Source organism: Acanthopagrus latus, chromosome 22 (genome assembly GCF_904848185.1).
Source record: "Acanthopagrus latus isolate v.2019 chromosome 22, fAcaLat1.1, whole genome shotgun sequence".
In the NCBI taxonomy this organism is placed as follows: Eukaryota; Metazoa; Chordata; class Actinopteri; order Spariformes; family Sparidae; genus Acanthopagrus; species Acanthopagrus latus.
In genome coordinates this window covers 9,037,246-9,050,441 of record NC_051060.1, presented here as the reverse complement: position 1 = coordinate 9,050,441, position 13,196 = coordinate 9,037,246, and the positions used below count along the sequence as shown (strand labels likewise).

Sequence of the window (13,196 nt, the reverse complement as noted above, 5' to 3'; positions counted from 1 at the left end):
TGTGACTAAAGTTATTAAATTAATGTAATGAGTAAAAAGTAATATATTTTACTCCAAACGTGGTGGAGTGGAAGTCTAAAGTACAAGTACCTCAAAATTGTACTTAAGTACAGTAATTGGATACATTTACTTTGTTACATTCCAACACTGTTAGTATGTATCATGTATCAAACCTAATTTCCCCTTGGGGATCAATCAATCAATCAATCAATCAATCAATCAATCAATCAATCAATCAATCTATCTATCTATCTATCTATCTATCTATCTATCTATCTATCTATCTATCTATCTATCTATCTATCTATCTATCATGCTACCCAATTGTATGTAAAGCAGTGGAAATGAGTCCCACCTTTATTATTTACATAATTGAACCTATGTCTTTATACTTTTGGTAACTACAGTATGCATTTGTATGGATCTGAGCTTGAAACGTACTATTTCTACTTAGGTAAAACACCTGAGTACTTATTACTAATTACCTCTTTAAAATACATGTTAACTTGAACTCAAAGCGAGCTTAATCACTTTAATCTTTGGTGAACAAACTCGGGTCGCAGTCACACTGTGGTGCTTTTCCTTCCCTCCGTCATGGCCGCTCATAGGACACCAGTTTCACTAAAAGTAATACAACAATCCTGCAAGTCATCTGCACATGCGCACTGACAACGGCTTAGGTGAGAGCAGTCTCGCGCAACTTGCAACAGTCGGGGTTATAGCAACGGAAAAGCCCATCGTTAGACACGACGGGACGGCTGAGAGAGACGCTGTCGCACTCCAGTGAGTATTATTAACTCAACTTTACTTAAAATTCGCTTCTTTACCATTAAAATCAGTTTATTTAACGGCTTGTTTAATTTACGTCTCAGATAAATACTTGTATCCGCCCGTTGGTGACAGTTACTCTGTCACTGGCATTGTGCGTGTGTATTACCGAACAGGCCTTCAGAGGGGGGTAACGTCAGGCTAAACAAAGTCCCGTTTTCACTCAGCGTTACACTCGGATGTATGTTGAGTCCTGTGATGTCTCTGAGGTGAAATAAAAGCAGGTCTGAAGTCTTTTTAAATCATCAACAACAACAACAGCCACTCGCAGCCAGCGTTAGCGTTGTTTAAGTTGTTAGCTCGGAGCTAGCAGCAGTACAATACAGTCACACACAGTGGCAGCAGTGCCTGTCGCACCGACCGCGGCTGTGAAGTCAACTGTCAAAACAGGCAGACTGACCCGCGAAACCGACTGGCACCAGGCTGCAGTCACAGAGACACACACAGGAGGGTTTACATGCCTTTAAATGTACTTTAATTACAACGAGTAGACCGTTTTCTTCTATCTGCTGACCCTGGGTTTTGTTTCCTCGCGCATATGATAATAGCTGACAGCTCGAGGCAATTTGCTGGAGGTCAAATTACTTTATTTTTTTTTGATAATACAAACATGTTTTGAAGACTGTCCAAAGCCAATGCAGTATAGAAGGCTGACGTAAAAATACGGCACAACATTGATCAGTTATTATAGAGATATTTATCCTATATGTATATATATATTTTGTAAATATGAAATAATCAATATTAAACATGTTTTCTACCTTCTACTGCATTTCCAAAGTTAAATATATAATATACATGTATTGTATGTGGGGTTTATGACTGTATAAAGATGATGTCGTTTACTGTACATTATACAGTAATATACATTATATGTACATTATAAAGCCTATTGAGGCAGTGTGATTGTGATTTATGGGCTGTATGGATGCATAAAATTGATTTAATTTGATTTGGTATGCCCAATTTCAAATTTGATTATCAATCTGATTCTGCAATCATTAAATGTTTTCATGATGTTTTTTCACATTCCTTCTTTTGATAGCAACTGTTATTAAAAAAAATGTAGTATTGAGACAGTTTCACAAACTTTGACAGTGATAAAGAAGAAGAAACGGGCATTGAGAATACCAACTTGTGATTATTCTCATTATTGATGGAACCATCTGTTATTTCCTTAATTAATTGTTAAATTCCTAAAATGTCCAATAATAATAAATTGTGCAAAATAATATTTTTTTTGTTTTATCAGACCAATGGACCACACCCAAATTTGTTCTGTAGTATATTATGGAAGACTGCGAAAACTGGCAAACATTCAAATTTGAGAAGCTTGAACTGTAGAATTGTTGGCATTTTTTTTTTAATGACTTTGGCAATAGTTGATTTAATTATCAAAATAGTATGCAATACATTTTCTTCTTTCTTCGGTTGCCAAACTGTTTCAGCCCTTATTACATTGATAAATACAGTACAAACTAAATAAACAGGCCTAAACAAGTGTTACATAAATAAGAGATCAAACAATGACCAGATAAGATAAAAAAAAGAAGGTAAACACTTATTTTTGTATTCATGTGTCTTATTTTGTTAGCAGGAACATGAGTAAAGAAAAAGCTTTTTGGAGTTGAATTTTATTTTTACTACAGACTTGTACACTTCTCTAAAATACAGAGTCCGAAACAAAAATAAAAAGTGTGTTGATGTCTTTAAGATCTGGAGACTGTTGTGGAAATTAGATCTGTCAGATGAGAAAGTCCAAGTTTCGGGTTATACTCAAGAATGATCATGCATCTTATTTAGGTCACTGACCCTATCCTTGTGGTCTGTTGTATTAATTAATGTATCAAGACTCACATTTTAGGGAAATGACTATTTAACAAGTTAAACAAAGCCAAGCAGGTGTTTCTAAAGCATTACTCTTAGAACTAGGGCTTATTGTTCAACTATTGTTTGACTGTTTTATTTATTTTACCATTATTTATCCAGGACTGAAGTCCAACTGAGATTAAAAATATTTAATGTTTTAATATTGCTGTCTTCAGAAGTCCTGTTTTGTCTGGGTAACAGTTCAACATACGAAGAGATTCATTTAACTCTCATATAAGACAGTGTAAAACAGGAAATAACGTTTTAGAGGATGGAACCAATATATATTTGTCATTTTTGCTGGAAGATATTCTGAGACTTGTTTCACTGTTATTGATATGTGCTGTTTAATTGAAAATAGACCAAATAGTCAGTAGTTATTGTTTCTAATGGACTGCTTGTGTTTGTGTTTTGTGCTTGTGTTTACAGTTTTTTTGCTAGGTATACAGTTAGCTTCCCAAGTGGACAAGAAAGTTGTGTGAAAATGAAAATATGCTTTTACATGAAAAGGCAGTTAGTGACTTTTATTTTGCTAACATATAAGTTAGTCAAAGTAGATCAGTTGGCTAAAAGGACACTTTGTATTCACCCATCTAAAGACCAGCATAACCAGTAGCTCCACCGGCTGCAACCAAATTAGGAGCATTTTCCTGGTGTATGGTTTTACCTCTGTGGAGCACTGCAGTCAGGAATTGATTGTGCAGCACAGCATCCTGGCTGGTGTTTGTTTTGGAGGCAATCGGTTTACAGGAAACTCTTCGTTATTGTTGGATTTTTATCTCCAGCTGACAGTGTGATGAATGTTGGTTTTTCTGCCTGTTTGTTGGAGATCTCAGCTGCCTTTGTGAAGTATTACATCATGTTGGACCTGAGCTAAAAGGATTAGCTGTGGCACAGATTAGTGGCCTAGCAGGTGAACTAGTGACTGATAGTTTATCTCTTTGTAACCTTGTGGAGACGCTCTAGACCACGACATGAAACCATTCTGACCTTTCAGAAACACAGGTATTGAAGAAATTATTAATTATAAACAAAGACAATCATCAGTTACCTCTGAGGAAAATTCTGAGAAGATGATGAGCGATGTGATATATGATCATCTTAAGAAGTTATATCCCACATGTTACTGGTTTCTTTCTCCAGGTCTTTTTATAAGGTGGTCCATCACAACCTGATTGGAACAGTTCACACCCAACACACACCCAGTGCAGGTGAGTAGAGTGTGTGTGTGTGTGTGTGTGTGTGTGTGTGTGTGTGTGTGTGTGTGTGTGTGTGTATTTTTGCTTGGACATGATAGAGTCAACCAAGCAAATCGCTCATATTCCCTCATTGGACAGGATAGCTTATTTAACTGTAGTATGTTAGCATAAATGTGTAAAGTGTCAGACATTTGCATAATAACAATATTAAACTTTATTTTACAGCACACTACAAAACGAAAGAACAAGTGATTTACATTGTTGAACAAAAACCTTTCAGGACTGCTTGAAAGAGACAGGTCAGACTTTTTAAGAAATTAGACAAATACATAGCTTTCAATAGCTTTCAATTTCAATCAGCAAAACAAAAAGCAGGATTGGAGATACTCATTTTATTTTTCATCTATACCTATGTAACCGTGTACAGCTTGCGTCTTAAAAGAAAACACAAAAACACCACTTCCAAAAAGACACAGCTATCTAACCCATAGCCTGCAGCTGCACTTCCAGACTAAAACTGTGTGCGCAAAAACAAACAAATGGCGGTCACATTGAATACATTTTCTTCTTCTGAGATCCTATTTATTCATTTGGAAAGAGAGTTTGAGAACCAAAACCTGTTACAAATCTTTTATTGTTTTTTTTATTGTTTTGTTTAACTCTGGACCATTTTTGGTGAATATTGTTTGAACGTCTGTTCGGCCTAACCGGCAAAAGCTACCAGGATAAAGTCATGCTGTATAAAATACCTATATAGGACAAGGTAAATATATGCATACCCTTTGTCAAGCCATAAAACAAATCATCTCTTGATTTTGACAAATTCAGATGTGATAGTATAACAAGTCATCAGGGTTGACAGTGGATGCTCATAATCGAAATTGATTGATGACCTTATAATAGAAAATGTAATCATGCATGTGGAGAATCGTAACACTCTTATGTCCCCAGTAATATGGAATACACATCTGACTTTTCTCTCACAGTACCAGTGTAGTGAGCATTATAAAACATCAAGTGTTTTACATAATTCTATGTAATGAAAAAATGCCACAGCTTTGGTAATGATAAAACACAGAGTTAGAAACTTGTTTCCTCTAATGCAGTGTTTATTCTGTGTGTTTGCGTGTGTGTTAAGCAGGAGGATGGCGGTGAATGTCTACTCCACCTCTATGACCATAGAGAACCTGAGTCGTCATGACATGTTGGCATGGGTTAACGACTCTCTACAGCTCACTTACACAAAGATCGAGCAGCTTGGCTCAGGTAAACACCCACACATCTTTTATATGTTGAGCTTGTTATTAAATTCAAATGTGTAAAAATATCTAAAAGTCATCTTTCCTCAGGTGCTGCCTACTGTCAGTTCATGGACATGCTGTTTCCAGGCTGCATATTGTTGAAGAAAGTCAAGTTCGGTGCTAAGTTGGAACATGAATACATCCACAATTTCAAGGTCTTACAGGCTTCATTCAAGAGAATGAATGTGGACAAGGTGAGAAATCACACACATTCATGAACACATCCTGACTAGATTTGATCTTCCTCCTGGATTTATGGTTGTTGAAACCCATGTAAGTCGACATAAAATTCAAAGGTAGTTACTTAAGAAACACCAGTAGACCATAATTATTATGCCAAATTACAATGGTAACACCATTCATATCTTGATCCTTTCATTTGTATTTTTTTTACACTGAAGCTCTCAGATCAAATGAAACAATATAGCTGAGGAGTTACCAAAGAAATATTATTGTTTTTTTTAACTAGGAGGGGTGACATGCCACAGTGGTCACAGGCTGGGTATTAACAGGGGCCATTGTGAGAACATGGTCTGCATCTTAAAGCAACATTTCACTTTAAATTCAGTCATCATCCAGTCATCTAATGCTCATGGAAAGTCAGGTGTCAAGTTTTTTCCGGTCCACAAAACATTGTTGCAGCTTCTCCGAAACACCTGAAGTTTACAGGGACTTGTTTCTAAATGTTAAAGACAACTGAAAGAAAACTTAAAATGGCTCCTGTGGTCGAGCTTGTGCAGTCACTTCAGGTTTCCTTTTAAATCAATGTGGGATCTTAGAGCTTCAGAAGACTTGGCAAATTTTAGCAAATCATGGACTGGATCATGCAATTAGACAACTCTGCTTGGTTTGTTTGTGAGGATTTAACCATTTTAATGTAAGGTATCACCTGTCACATGCAATATAGAGTAGAGTAAAACGTGAATGTCCCGGTGGGGCAGTTTGCTTTGCAGACAGCAGTCAAACAAAATGCATAATACATCAACAACAAGTTGTTGAAACATTTAAGTTGTTTCCAGATAAGATCCATATCCCTTACACTATCATCATAGATCATAGAGGTTGTAGGTTGCAAGGGAACCATTGCTGCATCCTGTGTTTCATACTGCCCAAGAGGATTGTGACTGGTTTAAAGAAATGCACACAGCCACAGTGTTTGTCTCCCCTATACCAGAATGATGATGCGTTCAAAGTGTAGAGATAGGTCTGGCTGTGCAAGTCCAGCCCCAAAATGATACTTTGTCTTTCTCATTTTATCCTCAAATTTTATGTAGTGACCTTTTGATCACAACCATTGCAGTGGTTTTTACGGCTTTCCAGGGATTAGCATTTATTTTAGATCATATATGCAGGGGACATCTCTGCTGCTCTTTATATAACGTTAAACAGATCATAGAAAATTTGTGAAATCCCACCTTGACACATAATCTCTGTCATCTTCCCTCTCTTGATCTCCTTCTCTGTCTCTTTCAGATAATTCCTGTGGAGAGGCTGGTGAAAGGGAAGTTCCAGGACAACTTTGAGTTTCTTCAGTGGTTCAAGAAGTTTTTTGATGCCAACTATGATGGGAAAGAATACGACCCTTTACTGACACGGCAGGGCCAGGATGTAACACCGCCTCCACCTACCCCAGGTACATACACACAATCACACACACTTGTGTTTGTCTGACACCATAAGCTGTGAGTGAACTCGAAAGCTTCATTTCATTGCTCTCACCTCTTCATGCAACCACATCCCCACCTCTAACTCAGGTAAAACCATTCTTCACAAACCTAAACGACCCTCCCGCTCAGGTAACATCCCCTGCATCGAGCATGTGTGTATGTGTTTGTGTGCTTGTTGGTGTTGCAGAGTGTCTTACCTACTTTCAGACTTGAAGTTACTGGGATTGGTCTATTCTGGCCTGTTGTGTGCAGTATTTGTGACTTTGATTGTATCTCTGTAGTTGCATAATAGAAACGTTTTAATAGTTTTACACAATCTCACAAGATGTTCTGCTTTTTCCTGATATGTTGTTGATCAGAGTCAGTTAAAATTCCAAATGACATATAAATGTGTCATACGGGTAAATGTTATTTATATGGTACAAGAGAAAAATTGAATATTTATATGGTTACAAACGGTGCTGTTCAACTGTGATGAAGGGCAACATAAAAAAATAAAAAATTGTAACTCAAACATTGCTAGCGTTATCAGGGTTTTGCAATAAATGAGCTGGAACAAAATGCCTCCAAAAATACTAGAATTGTTCTTTAACATTATAAAATCAATGTGCATGTGTATATGTTTTTCTCAGGCACTTGAGGCTGAGAAAACCTTGCACAATTAGGTCATTTGGCCAGCCCTCACCTCTTGATGGGGCTTGTAGTTGTTTAGAACTCGGTTTGAAGTCGGTGTAATCAAGCAAAAAACTGATTAGCAGCAAAAAATCCTTCGTACCTGTCTTCGTTGCACCTGCTCAGCCACAGATATTCTGCAGATCAAGAAGTTTTTGACAAATTTCACAGCCCGACATTCAATATTGTAGTTACACACGGAAAAATAAGAGAGAAAGTGTGGATGTTCCTACAGATTAATTTCCATGATGTTTAAAATGAATAAAATTAGACTTGTCAGCTAGTCAGTGGAGTACATGTCCCATGTACAGAGTCTGTGCCCTTGCCGCACTGTTCCAGGGTTCAAGTCTGATCTGTGGCCCTTTGCAGCATGTCATCGCTCTTAGCTGTCCTGTCAAAAAAGCCATGAATAGGGCAAAAGAAAAAAACAATTCAGCCTTTAAGGTTAAATTGTCTAAAAGAATTTTGCATAAATCCTAAGACACATTGTAAACCATTAAGCACCTTCTTGAGTAAGGAAAATTACTTACTGAAAATCAGTTACTGAAAACTGAAATGTTTGCCACTGGCATTGTGTACACTGCAGATAATCCAACAAAAGATGACACAACAATACATTACTAACTCGAAGTTAAGAAATAACATTTATTGAACCAAAAATCTTTAAGAGACGTTCAATATTATTACAACATTTCAGTGCAGATTACAGCAATAATTCATTTAAATGTGTACATTGATAAAATGATAATAGTTGAACTGGCTGGTATTTCTGGTGTTGACAAGTGAGGGCAGCAATTTTTAAAAGACTGATTAACTGATTGCACACATCGATTATGAAAAGTTGCTTTAGATTCACATTAGCAGAAATATAACACCAGAAAAGCATGAGCTATTATATTTCCTGTGTAGACAGACAGCTGCATTTGTTAAAATTAAGCACCTCGCTGTCAGTCAACTGAAAACAACTCAGCCCAAAGGAAAAGATGTATAAACCTGTGTGTTTCTGTCTTCCAGGCCCCATGAGAACATCTCCCACAGTACCAAAGACTGTTCCTACCCCTCAGAGGCAGATAGCACCAGCCCGCAGGAGCGCTCCCATGACCCGCAATGGAGGAGACGCAGAGCTCATAGAGCTCAACCAGCAGGTGACACTACAGATTGATTAGTGACACCCTTCAATGTTCATGACACTTGTTTCACTTTGAGCCCTTTTTGGCACAAGCACCATCACACTGGGAGTACGACACTGCTCTCTCATAATTGAATAACAAAACAAGGTCACTGTGCCCGGTCTGTCCCATGATGAAAGCAGAGTTCAAGTATTTTTAGACTGAATCATAATATTCACACATTGTTTGAGTATGTTTATCATTTTAAAGTTGAAATTAAAGTTTCAGGGTTAATTTAATTGATCTAAGTTGTGTTCGCTCAATGCATATTTATTTGTACTATATTCTTTCTTTAGTTGTTGTGTTATTTGTCTTTTCACTGTCTCTGCTCACAGCTGCTGGATTTGAAGCTGACTGTAGAGGGGCTGGAGAAGGAGAGAGACTTCTACTTTGCAAAGCTGAGAGACATCGAGCTCATCTGCCAGGAAAATGAAAATGATAATAACCCAGTCCTCACCAAAATCATGGATACACTGTATGCTACAGAGGTAAATACAAATCACACGCACGGAGCACATGCATCCAGGTATATTGATTTCACAATTTCAGTACATTTTCTGAAATACTGAAAATTTACTACATTAACTAATAGTTGCACACATCAGTCCTGAGTCAATCATCATCAATCATTTATCTGATCAGTTTAAGCTGAAAAATACCTCATTTATATATATATATATATATTATTATATTATTATATTATTATATAATATAATATGTGTCACTGTGGTTTGTTATTGTATTTTACATATTTATTCTTCTAAGATAAACAGACAAGACACAGAAGCTGCTGGCAGCAGATAAACCCCACCCTGCAGATTATCACACTAGTCAATGGTTTTAACTTTATTGTTGCAAAAGAAGCAACATCGCATGTATCCAGGTACAACTAAAGGCTATACGTTATATATTAATGAGATTACTATGATGTGCAGGCCTGATTTGAAAAGACCACCCCACCCCTGCCAAGATGTAAATAGGGGGAGTAGAGGCAATATTTTCCTTCTATTTCAAGCCCTGCATTTACAGCACATCCAAAAGAAACCAGGTAACTCACAAATTACCGGGTAACTGTATACACATAGAAGGTCAGTGATAAGATTTTCTTCCCTACCTCTGATCTCAGGTCAAAATTATATCACACATGTCAAAACAGTTTAGTGATAGAAGACACTGCTTACTGATCCTGACTTTTTTACACACTGCAGTGACACAGCATACTTGAATGTGAATCAAAGTGTTGTGCATACAGCCAAAGGTTGTTTATAGTTCTTGTATAGTTCTACTTTGTGTCAGTGTAAGTTGTATTCAGACCTCAATTTGGATTAATACTATTTCAAATATGTTGATGCCTCTTTACTAAATCTATTGATTGATGCTGACCAGTGTTGGGTAACCTTACTTTTAAAATTAACTCACTACCTTAAAAGATTTCTTCCACTAAAAAGTAACTTACATTATTGCATTATCTACTGAGAAAATAGGTTTTGATTTAACTCTGTAATCACATTTCAGGACTGGAGTTTGTGGTGCTTTCAAACATGGATTGATTTTAGCGTTTAAGTGTTTATTCAAGATGCAATTTGGCTGGCTTTAGATTTAGACATTTTGCCTCGTATCCAAAAGGCTTCAGTTGAGAACTGAAAAACTGACAAAAGATTTCGCAAGATGTGTTTTTCAGTACTTGTTTATAGTCTTTGTGTCATCAGTTTTCCTCTTTGTGACTGCAGTTTTTTTAGAATCTTCTCTTTGATCCATCACAGCATTTTGCAATGTTTGTGAGTACTATAGTTAAGATGTTACAGCAGTCTGATGATCACCAAATTACAAGTGAGCTGTCAAAGGCAACACAAAGCATCTTACAGGTACATCTTACAAGAGCCAAAGCAAGAAGGGATGTCTCAAAACACTCTCACTAATACCTACCTTACAATTGAAATCCATGAAAAACAAATATTATGACTGCTATTATGATGTCATATACTGACTTCAATCTTCTTTTCCAGGAGGGATTTGCACCACCAGATGATGATGAGATTGATGAAGCGGCACAGGGAGACCAGGACGAGTTCTGAACTCCTCGTCTGTTCATCACCTTCATAAACCAGCCCCCTCCCCTATCACCCTTTTACCTACCTGAAAATTATTGTCATAATTCCCCTTTTTCCCCTTTATTTGACTTTTTACGATCCCCTTACCTCTCCCATTGTGTCTGTGGCTGTCCATATCCATGACGACTTGTTGCACAGCCTAGCTTCCCAAAACTAGCAAATGACACTTAACCCAGATCTGTCTGGACCAGGGCCCAGCAGTCTGACTTGGCTTACTCAACTTATTCTAACCAGAGGCTAACCTCAGAGGTTTGAGTTTAAAAGCAATGAGATTACAAAGATCCAGCACTGACAGCCTGCAGCCGAGAATGCTGTCAATATGTCTGTCACTTTCTTTCACCATGCACTTTGATTGGTCACCACAAGAAGACATGCACTTGCATCAGGGTACAGATTTAATATATGAAACCACACAATGTGATCAGTTTGAGGATATTTTGGCTGTAAATTTCACAAAGTGAGATTATAAATGGTGTTTATCCCCTTTAGAGAGCAGCCTGCACATACAATATATTTTTAAAATATTACTTATGATGACACGTGAACGTACATTCAGCCCGCAGACATATCACAGACTCTATACTGCACACATGTACATGTAAAGAAGTCATCATTCCAAGGTAAAAGCACTACAGTTGAAAATGCTCTTATTCATCAAGTTGTCCCACCAGAGAGGGATTGCTCATGAATGCTTTATGAGACAGCATGATGTATTTATGTTTTTATTTATTTATCTTTTTTTAATCTGCTTGATACAGTTTCTGCAAAAAATGAGGTTTTGGATTTGGAAATCTTGCACTAAATGTAGCTGAAACAAACCGACTGAAATGATCCAGAATGCCAACATGCAGTGACTGGCTGTAGCCAGGATGATACAGGAAGAAGCTATTTTATATTTTGTAGATTTCTTTGAAAGAGGTTTGTTTTTTTATTTGCAATGAATTCCTCACTGGCCAAGTCAGAGGCATCATTGTAAAAGTTATTTATCAGACAATTGTCAGGCTTTGAATTCTATGAATGAACAAATGTTAAAAATAAAAATAAGATTACGGACAGACACTACTAAATACAAATGTTTGACCGTGTTAATTGAGTTAAACATTGTAGCTGCTATCATTATTTTTCTGTTGCTATTTAATTGAGTTTTGTTGCAAAAGTGTTCAAATGCCACATTAGCTGCCAAGGCACTATAGGGTGTGGTTTATTGTGATTGACAGCCAGGCTGAGGGTGACTGACAGTGGTTAGACCAGCCTGAGAGAACATAACATCAAACCCTCTCTCACCGTTTGCTATCATGGCAGCCATGGGATAAACCTGCATCATTTGGAGTTAACTGCTGGAATGAAATAAAGCTCTGAGGTTCAAGAAACGTAACAAACTTTGTTGTTGTGTGTGATATTTGCCATGTTGCTGTTGTATTTCTTATTTATCAGGAATAGTATTATCTTGTTCCTCTTGCAAATCAGTGTGAAACTTACAGTAAAAGCATAAGGATGAGTCTGGCAGTCGTTGGCAAGAAATTAATTATACTTGAAAAAAACAATTTGGGGACTAAAATAGAGGTTTACTGCTAAGGAAACAAAAGTAAAATTGACTTGCAAAAGAATGACCCTGCCGGACGGCCACTGCTGTCTGTGGTTAAGCTTCCACTCAGATGAAATAGACAAGGGCTTGAGAGGGATCCAGGAGGTTTGTGCCAAACACTAAGAGACTCATTTGAGCGAAACTAAGTGCCTCTTTTGAGAGACACTGCAGCCAAAACTCACCGTCTGTTCCACAGAGCGCAGCCAGACAGAAACCTGCAGCAGACCCATGGTTTAACTGGACCTAGCACTTCAGTGATGGAGCCCTCGGCAGAGAGCTTACAGGGATCAGATAATACAGTGCAGGAGCTCAAGTGTTAGGACAAACCTCCCAGTGGAAACTCACTATAACCTGCTGCCATCATAACTTTTTTCCTAGTACTGTTTTGCATTATTCTGTTCACATCTCAGATCCAGTTTATATGAAGAATTGAGTCATTTTTATTTTTTAATCCAAACCCTAAGTTCCATATTATAAAAGAAAATTATAAGCAGAGCAGCGGTCAGTAGGGAGTCTTGTACCTGCGGCTTGTTCTGGTCTTTGAATTATGTTGTTAATGCCTAAATGTTAGAACCCTTTGTTTTGTCATGATTTAACTCAAACTCGCAAGTTTTTGTTCTCTACTTTAAAAGGTTAAAAATTGTTATTCACTGTGACAGACACATTCACACATTATTATGCCTCCACACCAGTGACAGCAAAAGGTTAGGTTAATAATAATAATAATAATAATAATAATAATAATAATAATAATAATAATAATAATAACATCTGAAGATCATTTGGTGTGTTTTA

At 37.1% G+C, this 13,196-nt stretch overlaps 1 protein-coding gene across 3 annotated transcripts; it reads left to right on the top strand.

Annotated features, from left to right (window-relative positions):
- The first annotated feature begins 662 nt into the window (after positions 1–662).
- On the top strand, positions 663–12,191 carry LOC119012861 (microtubule-associated protein RP/EB family member 3-like). Of its 3 annotated transcripts, XM_037087054.1 has the most exons (9): positions 663–783; positions 3,841–3,908; positions 4,122–4,195; positions 5,038–5,162; positions 5,246–5,391; positions 6,671–6,830; positions 8,551–8,681; positions 9,041–9,193; positions 10,712–12,191. In XM_037087054.1, exons 4-9 carry the CDS (start codon positions 5,042–5,044, stop codon positions 10,778–10,780), a joined length of 780 nt encoding a protein of 259 aa, XP_036942949.1. In that variant the 5' UTR covers positions 663–783; positions 3,841–3,908; positions 4,122–4,195; positions 5,038–5,041; the 3' UTR covers positions 10,781–12,191. The 3 variants fall into 3 exon arrangements, with proteins under 3 accessions (XP_036942949.1, XP_036942947.1, XP_036942946.1); XM_037087052.1 differs by lacking the exon at positions 4,122–4,195 and having other exon boundaries at positions 664–783; XM_037087051.1 differs by lacking the exon at positions 4,122–4,195 and having other exon boundaries at positions 664–783; positions 5,035–5,162.
- The last annotated feature ends 1,005 nt before the right edge of the window (positions 12,192–13,196 follow it).